We start from the raw sequence: 25,598 nt of genomic DNA, 5'->3' as shown, positions 1-25,598 counted from the left end.
GCTTCATAAGGAGTCTTGTTTTGTGTGTCCCTTGTGTCATTACAGAGGAAGATTTACCTCTCTGCTTATTTCCAAGCTTAATGAGCTGGGAGGCAGTAGTAAATACTGATGATCCTCAAGCAGATGGGAATCTGATTCTGGCTCATTGTCAGAGTTACAGTCTCAGCACTTGATGTAATTGAATAGACAGGAATTTATAGACAACAAACTAAAGCAGCAACTGATCACTGATGCATTCGGCCTGTAAAAGTATAACAATATTAATAATCCTATTATCAATGAGCATGCAGATCAGATTATGTTTTTGAGGAAAATGATATCCTCGCTGCTCCCCACTGCAGTTCACGTCCCAGCTAATGACATTTTGGTGTAACTCTACACTCCCTCGGCTGGTGATGTCATAGATGTGGGAGATAATGCCCCTACAGTCATTTAGTCTACAAGCTACAAGCTTCCCGCTCACCCACTCGCACACCTTTTATGCCAAATGCCAAACTGTCTTGCAAAATGCCAAAAGGTGCAGAGAAGATTTAGAATGGTGGGTGTTAAAATTTACAATAAACTCCCGGTTGTATCAAGGTTTAATTATGTTCTACAGGTGCGTGAATGTGTGTTTGCTTTAGGGTTATGTGGACCAAAGCATAGAAACTATTGTCCTGCGCATGTTCTCACTGAATTTATTCCATTTCCAGAAGCTTCTTCAACATCTGCTGTATGTTCTGTTCTTTATACATGGTGTCTTTGTAATTTTATTAGTGTTTTAGACTGTCTTTAAACATCTTGTCAGGGACAATGACATTCTAGGCTACATTTGGCTAATTTACAACCGTTGATCAAAAGGCTTTATCCATGACAAATACACTATAGTAATGAATGTAATCAAATAGCTAAAATCAACCGAGGTTCACTTTGCAAAAAAAAAAAAAAAAAAAAATCCTGTCCTTTTTTCACCATTTGGATGAATGTGTTTGCCTTAGTAGATCTTCATTGGCAACAGGGAAAAGGAGATCCCAGTCCGGAACATCTTTCCTGCGCCAGTGATTGGCCGATACATCCGAGTCAACCCTCGCTCATGGCTTCCCAGCGGCAGTATCTGTATGAGAGTGGAGATCCTTGGCTGTCCTATGCCAGGTGACGGGTTTGTATGGACAAAGCAGACACATGAATAGTTCCTGCCGCTGGAGGGTAGAAATATCAGGTTGATTCAGGATTGGGGACTAGTTCAGACACACAGAACTACAAAATACAGCATCCACGCTGTCAGAAAGACAACTCTACAGTAATACAGTAAGCACTTTCGGATCTGATGCCATTGTCGAGAGGACAGCATCCCTGTATCCAAAATACAAACAATTGTCCCAATGAAAGCTTTGCACAGCAAGGTCACACATTTAAACTAAATAAAAATGTTGAACCTTTGTGTTGAGATGGCGGCAGATATCTCACAACCCTGTCACAAAATACTGGAGGATCTGAGAGAAAATATGATTATTTGTAATTTGGCTGAACTCGACCTAAACTGCAGGTAAGGAAGAAAGGTGCCCATAGTCTCGACCCACCTGACATGACTGATCATTCCTTTCCTTTGGTATCATTGCAAATAAAATAACTCATCCACCCCCTTTATATGTTTTCTGATTCCTCACAGATCCAAATAATTACTACCACCGACGCAATGAAGTCATAACGACAGATGACTTGGACTTCAGACACCACAGCTATAAAGAAATGAGGCAGGTGAGTCACAGTGAACAGAAAACAACAGACATCAGCCGCCTGCTTATTCAAAGACGCCAGAGCATGGAGCAATAAAACATCTTGTGTGACTGCGAGCCAACACCAGACAAGTTGTGTCCTTTGCGAGAACAAAGTGTGCAGTAACAAATGAAGTGAGCGCTGCCAGCCACATGAAAATGCATTAAGCATCTCCTGGGTTGTGTCATTACTTATTCATATAGTTGTCATGAACAGTAGCCTGTTTGTACCGAGAAGGAGGACAGCTGTATTTGTCACGGATTACACTGTGACTGAGTGGTTGTGAAGGTACAAGTGCTGTGAATCGCAATCGTCTGTAATGTAGCAGCTCCCCTGTGCCAAACATTCGACTACAGGTGTCCTAAACTGCTGTTATGACCCACAATGAACTCCAATTAATGCTCTGAACGTATGGCTCATTGTAAAGCTTTTGTTCCCCTGGTGACCCTGGTTTTTTTTCTTCTATTTTTCTGTGTAATGTGTGTCACGCAGGGTGTCCATCCTCAATGGACCATTGCAAAGAAAGGAAGGACTATTTTTAAAACTCAGCTCCTAAAGCCTTGACATTTCTTTTCTACATGCACTCAGGTACACCCGTATTTCACCCTTATCCACAGCAGTTGAAATAGTTCTGTGACAGAACCTCAAAGTGGAAATAGCCACATTGTGGCTTCTCAAATAAAGAACATGTCCCATGAGAGGAGTGAAAAGACGAGTGATTGTAACGTAGCCTTGGGAATACTGATATTATCAGAGCGAGGACAGTTGAAAGATATAATAAAATAGGTGGAAAGAAGAGGCAGATGATATATTACCTTAACATTACCCTGGCACATCCTGGCCAACAAGCTTCTCTTTAATGATAACATTAGTTTAAAGTGGCTATATGTAACTTTAAGTTTGTGTTGATTTCAGCGGGCCCTTTGGACAAAAGTGATAGTGTTTTTACCACACTTGCTGTCGTAAATGTCTAGGAGTTAGCATTATGGGGAGGTCATATAGTTGCGATGAATGTTTTGCTCAGACAAATAATCATTCATTTACAATAAGAGAGTACGTTACAGGTGCATCGTTGCATTTTTAAATGTTGTATACGGTAACTTAGCCTACTTTGGATGTATCGTGAGCTAAACCGGGTATCACTGTCACTGTGTCACGAGCCAAAGCAATAAGAGTTTGTTGTAGCAACCAACGAAATAATAACTTAGATTTATATAGCGCATTTCATGAAACCCAAAGGACGCTTTACACAAATACAGGGGGACAAGGGAAAAGAAAATAGTAGGCCAACACAAACACGGACTAAAAGGAATAAAACGTCCACGCTAAATTGAAGGGGGACATAATTTAATGATGGCTACTGACGTACAACCACATTGTGCAATCTAAAGTTATATTTTGAATGAAATTCAGGGACATTTATGAATAATTTACAATCCCGTAATTGTCTCCATCTGTTGAAAGCCCGACCGAGTGTGACTCGGATTTCGCCCGTTGTCTTTTACTTTCCCTTTTAGCTTTTAGTTGTTCTTCTGTTCTGCCCCAGTATCAGCCATAACTACTGTAGATCACTTCTAAAATAAAAAAAATACAATTAGGCCTACATAAAGACATCTCCTGCTACCTTTTACCTGCATACTAGCAAACACAGGTTTTTCCGGTGTTATGCCGAAATCTGTGACCCGTCAGAATGTATGCTCTGTAGCGCCGTCTACCTGCCGTAAATCATTTTGTGACTTTGCAGGAAAATTCGGACCCAGACAGAGGCATTGATAAAAAAAACTACATAAAAATAGAGTTCTTCTTCTTGTAAACCAAATGTTTGTTTAATGATTTATTTGGTTGGAAAAGGCAAGATTCAACCAGAATTAATTAAAAAAAACATCACTCCTGACTGGTCAGCTGGAAGAGCAAGTAAACACAGATTTCTTAACAGCTTGTTAGTCTTTATCCTGCTGCACTTCCTCTTTGTGTCTCCACTCATGCCCACATGGGTAAATGATAGTGATTGCTATTTTAATCAGCTCCTCCACAAGCCTGTCTTCATAATTACCTTGACTGCCTTTCCACACAGCGCACCCCCCCCCCCCCCCCTTCACCGACTAGAGTTATTAAATAAGGTCTGTGAAACAGCACTGGTGATATTGTTTTTGAAATTTCCAATAACATGGAGATTATTTTGTACTATTTTGAGGCATCAAGTACCCAGCATTTAAAGTAGTTTCAAATACTTGAAAACTTGACTTCAAATTTTTTATATTTCTCTATAAAATATAATATTCATTACTAAATAAGCAACAGTCAAAGTTCAAAGTTTGATTGACAGTAACCAAACAACCCACCAGCCGTCATAGGATTCTAATTCAAATGTTACCCCATCCTGATTGGTGCATGGAAGTATGTGACATCTTTTTTTCCTAAGCACACAGAGAGAAAAAAACTAGCGAAATCTCTCATCAAAATAACCAGAAAGTTGGCAGACAATTGTGTGTTTGTGTAGGACTCCATTATTCATACTAAGAGGCTCACTGACGAAATAAGTTTTCAGGGCCTTTGGGTAAAAGTCCTACATTCATGGTTGTTCATAAGTAAAAATAGGCTACTAATGTTCTTAAAGCGCCTGAAAAGTATTTCTCTATAACATTAAATATTCCCAAATGTCCAACAGTTAAATACAAAAACACAAACTTTATATAATATATCAAGAGCTGATGCTTTATTATTTACCTTCCACAGCTTATGAAGGTGGTCAATGAAATGTGCCCTAACATCACCCGGATCTATAACATAGGAAAGAGCCACAGCGGCCTCAAGCTGTATGCCATAGAGATTTCTGACAACCCAGGAGAGCATGAAATTGGTGAGTATATTTAAGGCTTCAGGACGTGATTTAATGCGCAATAATAACATCAGAGGCATCATACTGCGTTGCTTTGAGCGAGGGTCATGTAAATGTAGTTGCAGTGATTGCATATTTAATCTCCCTCTTTCTCCCCCTCATCTCTCCCTTCGTATGAACCTGTTGTCCAGGTGAACCAGAGTTTCGTTACACAGCAGGTTCCCATGGTAACGAGGTGCTGGGACGAGAGCTGCTCCTCCTGCTGATGCAGTTCATGTGTCTGGAGTATCTGTCCGGCAACCAGCGGATACGTCACCTGGTGGAAGAGACCAGAATCCATCTATTGCCATCTGTCAACCCTGATGGGTACGAGAAAGCCTTTGAAGTGGTAGGTCTGCAAGGCGGCCATTAGTGACCTCATATCACACGCTGGCCTCTGCTGAAAACGACACCATATTTGTGGTCAAGTCTTTGCCTGATAAGAGAGCGTGTGGTGCATGCAGGGAAATTGGTTTGAAGGATCTGGTGGAAATGCCTTAATGAACAATGAATGTTTTATATAAGAGAACATAAGTGGACATGGGCTGCCTGTTCTGCTGTAAAATACCACTGAAACACATGCTGCTAGGTATTGTGGCTTGGCTGCTTTACAGTCAATGACATCATGTATTTTGGTGACCCGATGTGGGAAGGCACTGCACAGTATGTACTGTAACGCTTTGTTTTACAAAAGCTAGCTTGTACTGAAATGTGCATGTACATCAAAAGAAATGAGATACTATTCAGCCCTATGTGACATATGCAAGTGCAGTGGACAGGCCAGTTTTTTGTTTTTCAGCTCAAATAAGCACACTTTATCATGGCTGATTAATTAAGCTATAGCCATTGAGCTATATTGTTGAGATTAACATTAAATCAAGTTACTCTGTCTAATGTAAAAGGGTCACTAGAGTACTACGTACTAAGTTAGTACTACGACTTAGAATAAATGCCCCACTCTGCATCTCTACACAGTTAAGCAGCTTTTTTTGGATGAGCTTTGATGGCAGGGAGGCAAAATGTGACGATAACCTAACTCCACACCTCCCATCAAGCCATCTGAGCCATGTTACAGGGCTCCATCTGCGATCATAGAACTGCTGTTGTAACTATCATTTTATCTGGATTTCCCTCAAACTTTGTTTCTTTTTCTTCTTATTTTGCACAGGGTTCAGAGCTTAGCGGCTGGTCTTTGGGTCGATGGAGCAATGATGGAATAGATATTCACCATAACTTCCCCGATCTCAACTCCATCCTGTGGGATGCCGAGGCAAAGAAGTGGATCCCTCGCAAAATGTTCAACCACCATGTACCCGTCCCAGAGTGGTTCCTGTCCAAAAATGCTTCAGTGAGTCTGATTGACTGTTATATTGTATTGTAAACTTATTTAATGTGTATATTATATCATCCCTACAGGTAAAGAATTGCAATTTTCAGATTACAGATTACAATCTGCAGGCTGAGATATTCAAACCTTAGCATTTTAATCTTTTGTGACATTTCTGACAGCTTTTATTGTTTACAATGCAGAGTCAAAAAAAAGAATTCTATGTGTTGCATCTTTAAAAATGTGAATGCCATTCAGTTTCCAGGGACTTCACCTACAGGTGACAAATTATAACTCCATGTCCTTGCCCTGCACCTCCACTTTAACTAACAAATCCCACAGTAAAAAGGGTAAAACAGGCTTGTGGGCATACCAGTGATGTCTAATTTGGGAGAAGCTGATGCATTTGCTATTTGTGACGAAGAGGCTGTGAGCAAAAATAGACCCAGCGACCTATTAAAAGCTCATCCTCACGAGTGTTTTGACGTTACCGAGAGCCACGAGTGAGTCACACAGAGCCTCCAGAATAGCTGCTGCAGCTGCAGAGCTTGGATCCCCATCTGTGCTTACGGAGCTGTGAAAACTAACCTCGCTCGCCTCACTGACCGGCCCCACCAGTGCTTACAGATAGGAGGGCTGGTTTAATTATGAGTCCAAACAGCAGCCACATTTTTTAAATCAATATCCTGATTGTAACATGCAAACAGAAGCCACTGGATGCAAGCTGCCCTGCTGCCTCTTGATGAAAATGTGTTGACTTTATAGACTAAAAATTTGTGAAAATAGTTTACAGCATTGGAGTGTGTGAACAGCATTTTTGATTGCTTTATCACTCCGTCTTGAGAGCAGTGAAATTGTTTTCACCGTGAGGGAGTTAATTTAGCAATCACATCGCTGAGATGATTTTGTGAATTACATTATCCTCCCCTCTCCTGTGTCCCCGCTGTAGGTTGCTGTGGAGACACGGGCTCTGACAGCATGGATGGAGAAGATGCCCTTTGTGCTGGGCAGTAACATCCAGGGAGGGGAGCTGGTGGTGACTTTCCCGTACGACAAAACTCGCTCCCAAGGGGTGGCCAGGGAGCAGACCCCGACCCCGGATGACCACGTCTTCCGCTGGCTGGCCTTCTCCTACGCATCCACCCACCGCCTGATGACCACCGCCAACCGAAGGGTCTGCCACACAGAAGATTTTGCCAAGGAGGACGGCACCATCAACGGAGCATCCTGGCACACCGCGGCTGGCAGTTAGTGTCCATAGCTGCCCGGGTGTTTTCTCACTGATCCTAACACTGTGTTACGCAGGATTTTATCTGCTCAGCTCTGATCCTTTGAGCTGTAGCTTTGTTTAGCACACATGAGTACATCTGCATATTCAGTACTGAGCCCCTTTGGCTGTTTTAAAGCATCTATGTTTTAGCTTGAAGCATCATGTAAGAATTCAAAGGCAAACAAACAATGTAAGGCAAAAGTGAAAGTGATTCAAACCCATTCCACTCTTAATTAACACCACAACTTCTCCACAAGCATGACAAAATGCTGACTAAAGTTGATACTGTCCTACAAATATGTTTCTCTTTCTTGGCAGGTATGAATGATTTCAGCTATTTGCACACCAACTGCTTTGAGCTGTCGATGTATGTGGGTTGTGACAAATTCCCACATGAGAGCGAACTGCCTGAGGAGTGGGAGAACAATCGCGAGTCACTTCTTGTCTTCATGGAGCAGGTACAGAGGCAAAGCAGCCCCCGCAACTTATACATACACACAAGAAAACCCATGCACACGCAAGCGAGCCAAATAAACACATGCTTTTTATTATTTGAGTTATTTTAGGAATATGGAATATCAATTTGTTCCTGTTGATCTCCTCACTAAAGTACAGCGTTTACTAAGAAATGCTGTATCAATACTGTACAAACTGATCACATACTCTACACATGCTCAAGAGTATTTTAACAACCATCCGTTTAGATAAATGGATGTTTAAACCCTTTTTGAAATTTGCAGTAAAAGCAAGGATATAGATGGTTGATGGAAAATAAGGCTGCATTCTCATGGGTACTTTGAGAAGACGTTATATTCTCTCTAGTGATGTGGACTTCAGAGGCCCCATGTTGGGACACAGCTTTTATTTATTATTGAAGCTGGATGAGGAGGAAATATATTAAAACATGTTTAACTGTGAAGCTCATACATTATACATGATATTATCACGTCATGTAATATACATTGTATTAAATTATGAAGTAGATTTTGATGGGGTAAACTTGGAGCTGGATTCACACATGGTTGCCTTGGGTCATGCTTTTAATGTGCAGGTGCATCGTGGGATTAAAGGTGTGGTGAGGGACCTGCAAGGGCGCGGAATAGCTAATGCCATCATCTCTGTGGAGGGCATCAACCATGATATTCGCACAGGTACAACATCACATTTCACCTGATTCTTATGTAGGATTTAAACTATTAATAGTTCATTTCTGCAACCAATACAAAACAAATGTCTGTTTTGCAGCATGAGGATAGTTTATCGCTTCATCTCTGTAATTTTATGTGAGCAAGCTTAGATTTTGCAATCAAAGCAGCAGGGCGCACTGACTCGACTGTGACTACTCTTCAAATTATTCCTCGGGAATGACGATTACAGTAAGTCAGTTCTCCAGTGTAACATGGAATAAACAGCATAAACAAAAGCAGCTGGAGCAGGTTGTAGTCTGACTCAATTTACAGTCATAGCCAGTCTCATTGAGGCCTCCTGCTCTGAATTTGACTATTGATTGTGTGTCCTCAAGGCAATCTCTGCTGATGCCTAAAAAATGCAGCCTTCAAAGCCAAAGTAGTTTTGTACTTAGAGCATGAAATCGACTGTCCAAAAGGACATTAGCCCTTATTATTCTTGGAACAAAGTATAAGCCACTGTTTCCTTTCAGAAACCTTGCTATTCTCAGTTGCAGTCAGGAAAGATTTCAGGGTATTTATTTTGAAAATGGTACCTTTTCAGCTGCTTTGAATTTAAATTGGAACTGTATGAACCTTCAAAAACAGACGTTAGCAAAGCATTTGTGCTCCCGTCTGGATGGATCAACTGTGTTCGCTGAGAAGGCAGGACAGACAGCCTGGATGCTACTCGTGCACATTGATATCTGAAAGATGTTCTTGCCAGACTGATTATATTCAGGGGTGTCAGACTGGGGTTGGAAATGGAACTGAGTACCCAGGGCCCTCATGTGAGGAGGGCCCAAAAAGATGCTAGAATGAGCTGTGGATGCGGGGAAGGGCCCATAGAGAATGCCTTTCTACAGGGCCTAGAATGTTGTGCTACGCCCCTGTGAGTATTCATTGGCTTGTTAGCATTTTATATTGAAGCATTCTAGGAAACAAATAGACTCTTTTCCGCCATCTGAATGTGAGATGACAGATGCCCACATGTAGCGTTTGGGTGGACTGTAGTCTACAGTATATCCACGACGTTCCACTTCCGGGATTGCTCCGGTGCCGCAGGAAATTCCGCCGGATGCATGTCTTTTTGCGGATGTCCGTTTCCTTCCTCTTTCTTTGTGTTGGAATTTTAAACTCCGGTCAATTTACGAGGACTATGGTTAACTGCTCCTCAGATCTCTGCAGGGTAAATTGAGACAGCTAGCTAGACTATCTGCCCAATCTGAGTTTTCTCTTGCACGACTAAAACAACTTTTGAAGTACCAAGTTCCACCAAAATAAGTTCCTTCCCGAGGCTATTTTGCAGCGGCTCCGTGCGGAGCTTAGCGTTGCGCATGATGAATGTGATTGGTTTAAAAAAATGCCAATAAACGTTTTTCTCCCATCCCAAAATGCTGTGTGGACTAGCAGACTAGGTGGACTGTAGATCAGCAGCAGAGACAGACCTGCCTTCATATTTCATTTGTCTCAGTGGTTGTTCAGATGTGTCAGGTGGGTGTTTGGATGACTGGAAGGAAGCGACACTGTCTTTTTCTGTGAGTGTGCCCAAGGCTGAAAATACATTTTATACTCGTTATAATACTCGTGTTCCCAGGTTACATAAAGGCAGTGTTCAGCAGAGAGAGACCAAGAAAATCCAACATGACAAAGCAGAGCTATTTTTAAAAATCGGAATAGGAATATAGAACGTAGTCTTCTCAAAAGTGGAACACAAAGAACTCTCTATAACTTTTATTTTAGGCTTTGAGTGGAGGCTTGCTTTTTGCAACTGCTTAGCAGGCTCTTTAAATTCAGCTTTCTAGGACAAGATTTGCATATTGCTGCTTTTGCACAAATAATGTGTAACTGTAAATGTTATGCTTGTTGTGATTTAACTTTAATACAATGTTTATAAGGACCCTTAGAGTAAATGCATGCAACATCCATAGTAAAATGGTTCACCTGAGAGAATAGTTGTGCCAACAGCACAACAGACACCACATACGTATGTGCAAAAATTTTTTTTTTTGTCTGTTTGTAGCCGTTTTCTCATATAACGTCTGGACAATGTCAGGAGAATCAGATCTGGACATTGTCCGAAGTTGCCCTTTTAAACAGGTAGCACGCAACAGGAGATCGTCAGTCTCAAATGCACTCTCTCTTACTGGAAATACTCTGTTTGGTTTAGGCGAGGGTTGGCGCTGGGTAGAGTGTGCATGAGTGTCTTGCCGTTCCTTGAATTTGTCTGACAGTTTTGGCGTTGGTACTGACAGAAATTCCCAAATCTCGTCTCTCCAATTAGACATTTTCGTTGCCATCTTCGTGTAAAGGACCCTCCCTCAGATGTTTGTTGTCTTCTGGTTTTGCACCAGCCACATGGTAGAAATGTCATCAAACACGCCCACTCGCTCGCTGAGAATTCTCTGGACAATGACCTGCTCTATTCACACACAGGCTCAATTGGACATTACATGGACTTTGTAGTAGGGAGCTAGCACTGTTAAGTCAGTTTAATGTCCAACTTAGAACATTTGCGTTCTCACATACAGCTCCTCCAGGTAATGTCTAGATAAGTGCAGGGTTTCAGTGCATGTGTGAAAGGGTCTTGTGTGTGTTTTCAGCTTCTGATGGCGATTACTGGCGCTTGCTGAACCCTGGAGAGTACAGAGTAACAGCCAGGGCTGAGGGCTACAGCCTCACCAGTAAGAAGTGCGAGGTGGGCTACGAGATGGGCGCCACCACCTGCAACTTCATCATCTCCCGCACCAATCTGTCACGAATCAAAGAAATAATGGAAAAATTCAACAAGCAGCCCATCAGATTGCCCGTCAAGCAGCTCCAAGCTCATAGGACCAGAGAGAGACGCATGGGGACGTAATGACTGAATGAGGAAGCATTAAAAACAAACATCTGCTCTGATCAGACTGGGGTCAACTCCAAGGACCTCTATCAGATTCCAGAGTGCTGTCAGTGGAATTAGTGTTTGAAGATTGAAAATGTGGATTAATTTAAATGGGATGTTTGGTTTTGTTGTCATCTCAACCTTTCTTTGTATTCACTGTATTTAATTCTGTCAAAGGCTAAGTAACTATGTTCAACATCCCTTTTTCAATTTATTATTTTATTATATTATTATTAAGACCATCATTCCATCAACTATAAATACTGACAGAATATAATCACATTAGAACTTATTTTTTTAAATAAAAGAAAATTGAAATAAATGTTATAGATGAGGAATCTGCCCTAGATTAATTTTAACCACTGTGAGGAATGGCTATGACTGTCATTATGTGCATACTTATTAACTTATGTAACACTGTTATGTAAACCATTATGAAAGCTTTATTATCTGCACTTGTACAATTTCCGGTCCTTTAAAAAAACATGTTGACTCACTGACTTTTGTGTGTCATTGATTTGTTTTTTTTATACACTTTACTTGTGGCAAGTTATTAAACTATGTTTGAACAAATTGAAATTGTTTAATTGCCAATGTGGAAGTGTGTAGATTTTATTCATGGTTAAGCACTCATCAATCAATCAAGCTTATTTGTATAGCACCTTTCATATAGTGCACGCTTCAAAATGGTTCAAGGGTTACTTTTATGCGGGTTTGTAATTCCCTTATAATTTCATGATAGCACTTTATTTTATGGTTCCGTAATTTTCTAATCATTTCCAAAAGGTTCCCCCGGAAAGAGCTATGTAGTTTGGTATGAATTGTAGAGAAAACAGCTTTCAATTTGTACACTTTCAATTCCAATTAATGTGGCAATCTAGAAAATCTGTTAAACAGTGCACAATGGTTAACTAATGTATAAAAAAAATCAAAGATATCAAATTGAAATTGAAACAAATATGATAAAAGTAGAAGCAAATCAAACGTGAATTAAACAACACGTATGGAAACAGATCTGGAGCCAAAAATATAATGTATAAATTCTTTCATAAACACATTTTTCTTTTCTCTCCTACACGTTTTATATTTCTTTTTATATTTCACATCGAAAGGACAAGGAATTGAAGAGAGGTTATAAATTAAAAACAAAGTCAAATTTGCAGGAGTGATTTAATAGAATGTTGTTTGAATAATATTCAAATTAACTCAGCATTTACATTCACTCCTGCTTGATTGAACATCCCTGATGGGAAAATAAACATTGTTTCATTCCGATAACTTAATTGTAATCACTGTGGTTAATTTTAGGCATCCTCACATCTGATTCCTGTAGTATAGTGAGATCGTAGCTTTGGAGTGTCGAGGTGGAAAGGCTCTAATTATCGGAGCTCTGCTGGGGCTTTTACGGATCACTGGCTTATTCTGACAACACCATCAGCCTACCTTCTCTCTGGCCGACACGCAATTATAGGAAGACCTCAACCTCTTATTTCCTTGGTTATTGAACAGAGAGTCAGCATCTCAGAGCACTGGAGAGTATAGGACATATATTGCAAAGCTTTTTGCAGCTCTATACCATAATGAGTGACTTTGAATGTGAAACAGAGGAACTGGTGTTACATAAAAAGGTTTGATTTTAAGTTTGCCCGCCCCAAACTTTCATCTCTGCATTTCAGTCCTGTATGATCTGACAAACTATAGCAAGCTATGAGACTCAATGAGAGAACTGCTGAATGTTTATAAAAATGGGTAACACTTTACTTGAAGGTATCTACATAAGAGTGACATGACACTGTCATGAACACATGACACTGTCATGACACAGTCATGACACATGAACCCTAACCCTAACCATAACCATAACCATAACCATAACTTGTCATGACAAAAACCGAATGACACTTACTAAAAGAAGCGTTATGTCATAAACGTTTATGACTTGTTTATAATGTTTATGACATATTCATGACAGTGTCATGTCACTCTTATGTAGATACCTTCAAGTAAAGTGTAACCTAAAAATGACTGGAATACTGTGGCAAACTAACATTTATTATGCTACATCAACACACACACAACCAGGAGCAGTGGTGGCAATTATTTTTATGGAAAGCAGCTTACACCTGCTCAAAAAGTCACTAGATGTTGCTACATGATGTCACACATTGACATGCAAATCTGTGACATCAGTACCATACTATTTACTACTTGTTTGAGAGAACTGCTGGTGAGGCAGCATTAATAATAAGAACTTAGTAAGACAAATTGAGGTTCAGACTTCTGCCATATGGCAAGCAGACAATCCCTGTGAGTTAAGGTGGGTGTGGATCGTGGTGGGGCAGGGGGAGGGGGCGGTTCAGTGTGCAGGGTGTGCAGTATAGCTGCTGTGGCCTGCAGCTGTCATAATGTAGTTGTGTGGGAAGACACCGGCACCAGCTGACTTTGCCAGCAGTTAAAAGGCCAATGCCTCTTCAGAAGTCGGTCCAGCCTTTGAAGTGTTAATAGTGGCGGCCTGGACATCACAGGAGTGAGTTGCCATGCAGCGTTGGTAAACCAGATATTAACCTCTCTCCCCTTCGTTGCTTCGGAGCCTCTGGAACAGATTAGACTCTCTGTTGGCTTGATAGACATCAAAGACGGCAACCAGATCAGTAAAGAGAGGGATGGTCGTCGAAAAGTTATGTTATTTTTGTAATCACAAAGTTTAGACACATAATACTGTGTTCTATTTTGCTCGCTAGTTAGCACTAAACACAAAGTACAACCATTTAATGGCAGTCCATGCACAACAAACGTCCACCTCATGGTCGCACTAGAGGCAGACTCGAGAAGACCATCAAAGTCACTAGACTTTATCCTTCAGGGACCATGAATGTCTGTACGCAATTTCATGGCAATCCATCCAATAGTTGTTAAGTTATTTCAGTCTGGATCAAAGATGGTGGACCATCCGACCGGCAGGCCGACACATCCCCAGGGCCGTACTGCTAGCATGGCTAAAAGGATAAGACCCAGCCTGGAATAAACCAGAATTATCATTTAATATGTGTGAACCAAGTTAAGGAGATGATCATTTAAAGAGTAAGCAAGACAGTGTTAAATATTATTACATTTCCAAATAAAAGTATTTTAATACACAATTGCTAAATGTCTCAAGATCAATATTTGCTTGCTCTGTGAATCTGCAAGTGCTTGATGAAACTCTACAACAAATCATAATGACAACAGCATGATTATTTGTTCAAAAAAACAAAATGGGAGAACGGAATATAATAATAGTTAACCAAACCATAAGGTGTGCGAATGGGGCACAGATCAGCAGTGTGTTCACAAGTATGAGTGAATAAAACTTAGAAAAGAGGTGATTGCAGCGTGAGACAGTCCTTTTAAACTGGAGCAGCCCCAGCACAGATGTTACAGGTTTAGGAAAACCAACTCCACCATCACATACAGCTGCTGCAGAGTCATCACACACAGCTGCTGCACACAGAAGCTAGTAAAATGTGATAGTGCTGCTACATGAGAGGTTTTGTAGGTAATATTTAGTTGGAAAAAAGTATGATAACAAGTATTACTATGACTTATCTTCATAGCATATTCATTAATTACAACTGCAAATGCTTTGGTGAAACACCATCATATTGTTTAAGATCCCTCACAGCTGATATATGGTGCACGATACTTGACTAAAGTAAATGTAAATGGACTGTATTTATATAGTGCTTTTCTAGTCTTAACAATTACTTAAAGCGCTTTAACATAGTAAAGGAGCCATTCACCTTTCACACCCATTCATACACTGTGGCCGAGGCTGCCATACAAGGTGCCACCTGCTTATCAGACAAACATTCACACACATTTACACTCAGATGACGCAGCATCGGGAGCAATTTGGGGTTCAGCGTCTTGCCCAAGGACACATCGACATGGAACTGCAGGGCCAGGGATCGAACCGCCAACCTTCCGATCAGTAGGCGACTGAGCCTAAGCCACAACCTTGCGCACTCACACAGGTGTTTGCTCTTTCTATTGTAGCTGATTAGCCCTCTGCTGAAAACTCAGGTGTTTTGAGTTATCACCTCTAATTAGATTTCTGCTCAGAAGGCAGTTTTGGTATTTTTGTGACGTTGCAAAACTCCAATATACCCTTTTTATGGCATGGCTTATCAAAAAACAAACAAACAAAGCACAGGTATAACTCTTATCATAAATTATTGTCACATAATAAAGGCCCTGTTCCATTTAGGTGTTCCAGAAAGCTTATCACTGAGCCAATATGCACAATATCAGGACCTGAAACTGGAACACCTTATGGAAATTAAGCCTTCATTTAGGCTTATAATTGTGTGTCAAAATGTCTATGAAAAATGGCTGTGTCCAAAATCACTCCCTTTTTAATTTCAGTGCACAATATTAGCTGTTCACCATTTTATTTGAGTGAATAATTTGGTGTACCAAACAGTACAGTGCTCTCAAAAAGTACTGGGCCCTAATCTGCACCATAAACTAACCACTTCAACTTCCATCTAATTTCATTATAAAATGTTGTTTATTTAGATGTCCAAGCAAAAACCAAAGAAAACCAAACAAATTAAAACGTAACTCTCGCCAAAATGCAACCTAGGGTCTTTTTGTGAATGTACCCGAGTCAAACTTTCATTTAAAAGCATATTTAGGATGGAATTGCCACTTTTAAGATTTACCGTATTTTCGTTTTTCGGTCAAATGGACTTTTGAATGGGAGTGCTAGGGGCACTTTTATGCTAACCTCAAAATAGCTATTTTTAAAACACTAAGAAGGCTCAACACAACATGAAACTTTGCTCGAAGTATCACCAGGGGCTCTACACCTTAACAAAATCATTGAGAACATTGTTTGTGTACACAGAGTTTACTAAAAAGAAAGGTTTTGAGCAACTCACTGTAGCTGTTGTTCTTCCAGTCGCCATCTATCGAGCCAGTCAAAAATAGTCGAGGGAGGAGAGTAAAGATGGAAAGCTCCAAAAGCTTAGTTCCATATAAATGCACGGATAATTTGTTGTTTTGTCGTTAGTGAAACACAATATTGACCTTGTAGTTGAAAAAGGAGCCTCATATAGGAATGACATTTCCTCCTATGGAGTCCGTTCATTCGCATTCGGAGATCGCCTATTTTTGACTGGGAAAATGGCGGATAGTGTAAACAACAACTGCTAACGTGAGTTGCTCAAAACCTTTCCTTTTAGTAAACTCTGGGTACACAAACAGTGTTGTCAATGCTTTCGTTAAGGTGTAAAGCCCCTGGTGATACTTCGAGCAAAGTTTCATGTTGTGTTGAGCCTTCTTAGTGTTTTAAAAATAGCTATTTTGAGGCTAGCATAAAAGTGCCCCTAGCACTCCCATTCAAAAGTCCATTTGACCGAAAAACGAAAATACGGTAAATCTTAAAAGTGGCGATTCCGTCCTATATATGCTTTTAAATGAAAGTTTAACTCGGGTACATTCACAAAAAGACCCTAGGTAGCATATTGGCGAGAGTTACACTTTAACCTTCTCGGTGGAAGTACAGTATGACACATGAGAGCAGCAGCCACACATATTTCATAACTGCACGGTGTACACACAGTCAAACAGAAAGCATAGAAAGCATAGCGAGAAACAAGAGCACAAGTGGAGCAATGAGCACCACATGCCTTTTGTTTTTTGATACAGGAAGCACAGTGATTCGGAACATGTCATTCAGATGTCGAGGCAAAAGCCAAGGTGAGGTTTGTTGGAGTTTTTGGTTTTTGGGTTATTCATAGTCTTCATTCGAGTCTTTTATATATTTATATTTTTGTGGTTGAAAAAAAATCCAACAAACACAACATTAAATCTTTGCTATAACTAGTGTTTTCATACCCTCTATTTTTTTTGTGGTTTTCCAAGTACCTGTCAAAATAGATATTATTCTAAGTTTTTTTTCACCAATGACTGGATAAATGTGTCATTTTACATTCACACATTTAAGAGGAAAATTAATCTTGACTGTGCCACTTTACTGGAGAGTAGCTTTATACGGATTTCAGACAAAAAATTGACTAGAGATTCAGACTTTCAGAGCTTTGAAGTTAACTTCTTTTGATTCCTGGACTCAAGTCAAAGGGTTATGAAGAGAAAAACAACAAACGTTGTGGAAAGCGAGGTGTCCACTTTTCACTTTGAGTTGTGGTTATGTCTCACTCAGGGGCCGTGTGTTATGGTCAGTGCCACCTGAAAATAATCACTAGCTCCTGGAGAGTGAATCGGTGTACAGAATCTCAGATGAGGCTAACTCAGCCAGCCACTGATGTTGTTTCATTACGACCTGCGCTGTGGTGTGAACAGAAAAATGGCTTCCCTCTGGCTCAGACTGATTGCAGGTGGAAACAGGCTGATTTGCTGTGGATAAAGCTGAACGTCATATCACTCTTGTCAAGCCCTCCCGTTGTTTCTTGAAGACATGATGACGGCTCTGATTTATCACTAGACCATGGTTGCGATGCAGGCAAACAGTTTCCACTCTTCGCCAACTTTTTTCTGATAAGTGGGTGGTTAAGCTATCTTTTTTTCTTTTCTTTTTTTTTCTTTCATCACTTAATCTCCTGAACAGGCCGAACGCAGCAATTAATTAATGCCACTAAGACATGTTTCTGTTATGTCTGTGTAGCCACAGCCTGATACGTCTGTGCTATGAAGCTCCACAGTTGTCCAAAAACTATTAAAAACACACAAAACAATAAGCCATACTATTGGGTGACACATTACGTCATTACAGTGAACATAATGTTCATCATAAAATTTGGGTGCTGAATTGTTTTTACACAAGTAAAACTATTATAATGTTGTTAGTATTTAACAAAAACATATTCATATTTGTTTTTTAACCAATGACAATCTGTCAAAGCCTCATGGGTGATGCAGTTGCTGAATACGAACAAAATAATTGTTTTTTAATCTTTATTAAAATGACACGGTGTTTTAAGAAAACCAGAGATGCACTCACCCATACACTTTCACTGTTAAATTGAATGCAGTATAGAGGTGGATGAATAATGTTATTTGAATAATGATTGTCATCATGTATTTTTGTTTTGTTTTGTTTGTTAGTTTGTTTGTTTTGTCAATGTATATGTCACCATTATGTGTGCCTTTTAATTTATAGTGAATGAGTACTGTAAGACTGCTGGCTGTCTCTATGTTAGTCCTATGTCACCTGCCTAGGGAATGTTATTTTTACTAATTCTGGCATATTTACATGGTGTTTTTTTATACAACAATGTTCATAAATATGCATGGTCCCTATCAAATAAACCAATAAAAAATGTGTAAAAAATGTGTAGTTTCTCTGCCTCCCATTTGTGGAAAAAAAAAAACTTGCACAATAGTACCAGACCACCTTGGTAAAGTTTACAGTTTAATCATTATGGTCAACATCTGAAAAACTCATCCTCCTCATTTTCACAAAAATTACAATAACAATCACCATCAACATGAAATATCCTCAACAGATGCAAACAGCAGTCATCGTCATCATGATCACCTGTCATCACATCAAGTGTTTGTCATCTTAGCCATCTGTAGCAGCAGCATCGAGTCAGTGGTTTGAATTTGAATGTACATTACAAAATACTTCAGGCAGTCAAGTCAGTCACCGTAACACAATGAGGTATATTACACTCAAGTCTTTGTCACCTATCAACAACAGTTCAAACTTAATTTGCATGTGAAGCTGGACATTCTGTAACACTCAAACAAATAGTGTCGTCATAAATCACATGTACATATATCAAAAAGACACAAAAATACTTTTCACGTTGTCATTTATCTAAATCTGTCAACATATTATATTCTTTTAGCTTGTTTTTCACCAATAACCATCGTGTATGACAAAAATAACTACTCTACATCAGTGCAAAACATCAGCGATAAATTACCATTGAAAGCAGAATTTAAGGTACAGAAATACAGATTCTAGAAGAGTATGTGTTAATGAACAGAAGTGAATAAGGCAATGATTGACTCTATATTGTTATAAGATATCCATATGCTATTGTGAATGGTAAAACTCTAAATCATCATATTACAGAATTTAAGGCATCGGTTGTCTTGGAGTATCATACAGTGCTTCACTGCATTATATCCAAGACAACCATTTCTCCTCTGTATTATCATAAATCCAAACCCAAAATAAAATCAAATATGTATCAATAAGTAATTACATAAAGATTTATTTTTTTTTATCTGTCTTTTCTTATGTTTTCAGAAAAAAATGAACTGCAGCTACTAATATTTGACTCACTGGGCATCATTAATAATTTTGGCACTCTGTGATACATATAGTATCTCACTGTTGGCCCTGTTCATGTACCGTCTAAACACATTGTGCATCAAAATCCATCAAGAACTTAAACTTTTGCAATATTCTGTATTCTCTGTTTTCTGAACTAAGGCATTGAAGCGCCTCTATCTAAAGTATGTTGACTCTCAAAAGCCCTCTGACACAGAGATGACAAAAATGGATATAATAGGTACAACATGTAGTGAGTCAGATAACAATTTGTCAGTTGAGAGGGCTCTTGGGCTTAGGCTTCAAGAAATGCCTGGAAACTACTAAACTGCAGAATATGTATATTCAAAGTGAGAGTAAAAAGATGATATTGCTATCCTATATATATCCATCTTATTAAAAAAACATAAACATTGCCAAGTATCTTTCTTAAAAACATTGTAAAATGAAACCGAAAGCAGAGACTATTTCTTTAGCTTTTCTGTCATGGACATTAAATATCACACAATGTTATTAGTCGCTATATGATCACTCTGCTAATGAAAATAAAGACATAATTTACATTGTCCTTTCCTGTCCATCTTTCCCAAATGTGTGAAAAAGCATGAAGTAGTCTCCACGGGTTACTCCTCTCTGCTAGTACACACCCGGCCAAGTACAGTCAATCACGCTCCACTTGACTAAACAACCTGAGGGGCACATGTCAGTCGTGACAGCAAAGGCAGCCGGTTTGAAGGCCTATTTTTAGAACTCTGCTTGGCCGGGTCCTTCAAAATGGGTGCTGAAAGCACAAATAATGGTAATGTGTTTACGCACATGAAACACAGAAAAATACATAATCTTGTTTTTTTTCCCTTCATTGGCCCTTATACACTACAAAGCAATGTACTACAAAAATAAAAGTACCTTAAATGTGTTAAATTGTGGGTGTGTTTCACCCCATCATGTCTGAAATAACCTGAGCCGGACTGTCAATTTGGGGACTGTCAAGTTTTGGTTAGGCTAGTTTTCAGTGCTACATACAGTGTTGAACGTATCAACTTGTCACTTGCAAACACTTGGCACAGACTAAAACAGACATACAGTAGTCTTTCCCTATCCTTTTTTTCTTTAAGATAATGAGCATTTACTACAGTTATGTAAAACAAACTCAATATACTGTATCTTACATCAGACTGAAAGCTACGCTAGTTGGAATAATGAGGCTATGAACTGGCCGTTCTTCTTGGCTGAGCACATCTGTCTCTCCAGGTGGATGTGAAATCTGCCGAATTGCCGAAAATCCTCACAAGTTCACTGCACTTATCTGCTGCTCTGGGGACTCAGTATTCAGTATTCCTGTGCAGGGATTTGCCCTTGTCTGTAGTCTTTTTTTTTTTTTTTTTTTTTTTGGCTTGTCAGACCAAATTCAAGCAGACGTGGACGGAAACATCCGATATTTGTTATCTTCTTCATCGACGATAAATCAGTCTCATATTTCCCTAACAGTTGCCGGGTCAACCCTCAGACTGTATCATTCCACTCCCTGTCACTCTGCAGGTGCTATGCTGTTGACTTGGTTCTCAGGCATGCGCCCGGATGTATTCAAGGAGCTACGCTTCAGCAGCCTGTTGATGATGTCAGTGCAAGTCTTCTTGTACTGGTGTCGGAGCAGGGAGTACACAAAAGGGTCGCAGGCTGCCTTGCTGTAAGCTAAGCACTTGGAGACAATTCCCCAGTGGGGATTAATAAGCACCGCTGGAAATAACTCCACGATCCTGCAGGCAAGCATAAAGAGAGGGTTGTGAGAAGGGGGAGGCAAGTCAACATGCTGGAAAAGGCATGCATGCCTTAAGCTTATTATTCAGAAATAGAAATATATTTGCAAGACATTGTTGCCTGTAACATTTTTTTTTTAATCATTGGGAGAAGAGTGCTTCTTTACTAGTTATTAAAAGAACTACGGTTTATTTTTGTATAGAGTCATCTAAGTAAGTACTTATTAAATTAAAGGTAAAGTGTAGGCAGCTGTCAAGTAAAACTAAATGTGTAATGCATGTACATTTACAGTGTGAGGCAACTCTTTTTTAATCTTATTTCTCATTTGCAACCAGCAGCATAAATGTCGGAAAAAGGAAAGGCAGAGCTACCAGAAGAATAAAGCAGACCTGTCTAAGCAGTATTGAGTGTCTGGAAACAAGCCAATTAACTCTGATTGTTATTGAATATAGTATTAGACAGAAGGCTAAGCAGAAAACCATAAAGGGCATATGACAGTGAGTTCTTTCAGCAGTGTGGGGAAAGAAAATACTCTTCTGTTCTTGAAAGAAATGCACATTTGATTTAAAGGGGCACATAATGAGCTTTTCTTGTTGTTTGCATCTCAAAGTGATCTCAGCCATGCTCATTAATACATAAAATGGGTGCTTTCATGCAGATTTTTTATCAAGTATAAAAACATTTTACTGTATGTGGTGTCATAAATGGTATTAAAAAATGCTGATCCTCGTGCTTGCACTCTGTATGATTACTCTGTCCACAATGAAGCTCTGTCAGCACATTAACACTGGTCTTACATGGGCCGGCAGCCATCACTGGCATTTGCCCACAAACTCCACACCACCAGAGCGAACAGAAGGTTAAGTCAGCTGCCACAGCGCACAGCAGGGCTTTTACTATACACATGATGACCCTGACAACAAATGAGCATCAGAGAGGCAGTGGTGGAGCTTTTGGCGTAATATATTCAGATTATAATTAGTAAACCATTTGCGGAATGAGGGCATGTACAGTGCTGCTATGGTCATTCATTACCGACAGTTAACTGATAACACGACATTTTTTGAGTGAATGAAAAACTCAAGACTTAACTTTATTCATGACAACCTGGTTTCATTTCAAAAAACATCCTACTTCTTCCAAATGTTGAGAGATTTTAATTAAAGATGTTAATGGGCAACGATTACAAGATAAATCTCCCTGGATCATTTCATATCCTACCAGACACCATCTAATCTCCATCTACATCACATCAACATCTTCTGAGCAGGGGTACATTTGAAATAAGATAGGGGGTAGTAATTTATGGAACCCTTTTCTCATTAAAATAACATATGTAGCATGGGTTTGGGGCACAGATATGTTTGACTTACTGACTTATTGGTACCCATGGGTAGATGATGTCTGCCTCAAACCAAATACAATGAAGGTGAATAGAATTCCTTTTTAGGTTCTGACATCATTGAAAACGAAATTTTCAACAGCATCATCTTCCAAAAACAGTGTCTCTGTTACTTTGGATAATCCCTAGAACAATCAGGGACTATTTCTTCAGTGGAAAACGGTTAAAAGTGAGTCAAAAAACTTAAAAAGAAATTGTAATTTGAGAGAACCAACCCTTTAAGTCTTACAGAACATGTTCAACTTCTGTTTTTGTTGATAGAGGGAACAAATTATTAAAAAAATAAATCTTTTCTTTCCCTGCACACTATATTTTTTTGATATTCTAATGTCTCAAGTACAATTATTTGTATTTCTTCTCACATGTCCACTCGTACATCACTTTTGTGTCTCACACCCTAAAGCCTCATGTCACATCCTCTCTTTGTCCAGTGATGGATGCAAGTGTTTTCCTAACTAACTGATGCACCCGACGAACTTGAGGAGAAAAGTGCTAATGCAGCAGCAACAGCAGAGCAGAGGCATATTACTTATCACAAGATCAGCCAATCTCATCTTCCAAGTCTGGCCGGTGTGGAGAATGAGCAGAGAGGAGTCAGAGAGAGGAGGGTGTGTGTGTGTGTGTGTGTGTGTGTGTGTGTGTGTGTGTGGGGAGGGGGTTTGGGGTATACCAGCAGAACAAAAGGGCTGCGTACGCCGCAGTGTGCCAGTGTGGTTTCCCTCTCCGGTTTGCACGGGACTCTCTCACCTTGTAATCACATAGGGAGCGAAGCAGAGCATGAAAGTGCCGATGAAGGTGCTGATCTTTCTTGTCGCTCTTTGTCGTCTCCTCTTCTGCTCTTCCAGGCAACGCTGGCGAACACTGGAAACACAGGGAGTTAAGTGGGTTTATGTCAGTGAGACAAAGTGAGGGAAGACCACAAAATGTCTCTAGAAATATCATAAAATAATCATAAAGTAATAGGAATTACATAACACTTTGCGTGTGAACCTGAGTGCACTAAGGCTGTGATGTAATGATGACACACTACTTAAACTAATATTTCATGAAATGGTCAGTAAAGACAGGCTGGAGTTGGAACACCAGCATGCACCTCAAAGACAGTAGGCCTAGTATGTAGCCAAACTTACATGGATAGATCTCTCTCTCTTTCTTTCTCTTTCTCTATCTCTCTCTCTCTCTCTCTCTCACACACACACACACACACACACACACACACACACACACACACACACACACACACACACACACACACACACACACACACTATATATATATTGTTTTTTTTAGAGGCAGAGTAAAGCAATCACTCTGGATGGCATTTCAATAGAATCAGATGCACCCCCTCTGAATACTGAAGACACACATCAGTGCAAAGATGGCAAAGCCTCATTAACTGCTCATATCAGGCTTTAAAATCAATATTAAAAGAAAAGATGGACCCAACTACACTAAGTGCTCCCAATAAAAATATTTTCCCCCTTTTTATCAGAGGGTTGATTTGTACAGTTTGTTCTCTAAATCCTGAACAATCTTGAAATGTCCTTATTTGCTTTCCAAATCTGAGTCAACAGTGCAGATTAGTATAAGGGTAGTAAGAGGTGCCTAATAGAGGAGCAATACAACAGGAAAAATAAGTTCAAGGAGCTCACCTGGGGTGTATATCCACCAGCAGCACCAAAGTTTGCATTGTAATAACGTCGATCCTCTTACAGTGAAACCTTGCCACTTTAAGCACTTTGAGGTAAGTGACACACAGCACTATTAAAGACAGGAGAAAGGTGAAGGAGTGGAAAAAGACGGTGAAGATAACAAACTGTGTCCGACTGCTCGCCCTCGGGTTGAACAGGGTGCAGGACGCGTAAAACCGGTGGTATCCCACCCAGGAGAGGCAGGTGGCCACCGTGGAGAAGGACATGGAGTGTGCCCACGTGTACCCAAGCACAAAAGCCGCGTCTTTATGGCGCATTTTGGAGTGGTACCTCAGGGGGAACACCACCGCGATCCACCTGTCGATGCTCAGAGCTGCCATGCTCAGCATCGAGTTGGTGGATAGGAAGGTCTCCAAGAAGCCCACGATCTGGCAGAAGCCGTCTCCTCCCGGCTGAGCCTTACTGACAAGTCCCACCAAAGTGAGCGGCATGTTAGACACAGTCAGCAACAAGTTGCAAAAGGTGAGGTTGAGGTTGAACAGACCGGGGACCTGCTTGCGAATCTCCGGGTTGTACAGAAAGCAGATCAGCACCAGGACGTTGGACAGCAACGACACTAAGATAATCACAACCACCAACACAGAGAGAATCACATCCGCAGTGTCCATCCTGTGGGCCCCGAAACTCACTTATCCCCACTTTTTGAGCGCATATCCAGTCTTGTTGTGCAGCTACAACATGGCATTAATCACCCATAGCCGCGTCCATGCATCCCCAGATCTCTCCACCGGTGGAGTTCCCCTTTTCCTCTCCACTACATTGCCTCTGTACGCGAGCCAGCAAAGATGAGGATTCCAGCATGATAAGAAGTATGTTTGGGGATTCTTAGAGACGATCTCCCCTCTCCTCCTATCAACTACAGGAAACCAGCTCTCGTGCCAAAGCTGCTCTATTCTGGCACTGCGTCTTGCAGTGGGGTTTTGTCGTGCTGTGATGCGCTCTCGAGGCATCACCCTTCCGCACACACTGCACAGTGTGTGGGCTACTTGGTCTCTCCCCTGTCGCCTTTGTTAAACAAATAACATTAATTTGGGATTCCTACTAGAATGAGTTTCATCCTTTCACATAATCCAAATTTATGCTTGAATAAAAAAATGTTTTAACAGTAACGGACACACTTGATGTGCTTAAAAGTATTATTATTATTATTATTATTTTC

The 25,598-nt window shown here is 40.2% G+C and overlaps 2 protein-coding genes across 2 annotated transcripts in view; one reads left to right on the top strand and one right to left on the bottom strand.

The window, feature by feature from the left end:
• Positions 1-11,859, top strand: part of cpxm2 (carboxypeptidase X (M14 family), member 2) — a 29,485-nt gene extending 17,626 nt beyond the window's left edge. Inside the window, exons 6-14 of the mRNA XM_035997921.1 lie at positions 981-1,131; positions 1,649-1,737; positions 4,492-4,615; positions 4,786-4,982; positions 5,802-5,981; positions 6,910-7,207; positions 7,549-7,688; positions 8,282-8,381; positions 11,000-11,859. Of these exons, the coding sequence (XP_035853814.1) occupies positions 981-1,131; positions 1,649-1,737; positions 4,492-4,615; positions 4,786-4,982; positions 5,802-5,981; positions 6,910-7,207; positions 7,549-7,688; positions 8,282-8,381; positions 11,000-11,256 (1,536 nt within the window). The 3' untranslated portion in view covers positions 11,257-11,859. The remainder of the gene's footprint in view (positions 1-980; positions 1,132-1,648; positions 1,738-4,491; positions 4,616-4,785; positions 4,983-5,801; positions 5,982-6,909; positions 7,208-7,548; positions 7,689-8,281; positions 8,382-10,999) is intronic.
• Positions 11,860-20,541: 8,682 nt separating this feature from the next.
• Positions 20,542-25,396, bottom strand: LOC116061446 (G-protein coupled receptor 26). The gene is made up of 3 exons (XM_031315660.2): positions 24,380-25,396; positions 23,475-23,588; positions 20,542-21,324 (listed from the first exon to the last, which is right to left on the bottom strand). Exons 1-3 carry the CDS (start codon positions 25,045-25,047, stop codon positions 21,096-21,098), a joined length of 1,011 nt encoding a protein of 336 aa, XP_031171520.1. The 5' UTR covers positions 25,048-25,396; the 3' UTR covers positions 20,542-21,095.
• Positions 25,397-25,598: the final 202 nt, after the last annotated feature.

The sequence above is a fragment of the Sander lucioperca genome, chromosome 22 (assembly GCF_008315115.2).
Source record: "Sander lucioperca isolate FBNREF2018 chromosome 22, SLUC_FBN_1.2, whole genome shotgun sequence".
NCBI lineage: Eukaryota > Metazoa > Chordata > Actinopteri > Perciformes > Percidae > Sander > Sander lucioperca.
The sequence above is the reverse complement of the archived record's forward strand: the minus strand, read 5'-3'. Positions and strand labels throughout refer to the sequence as shown.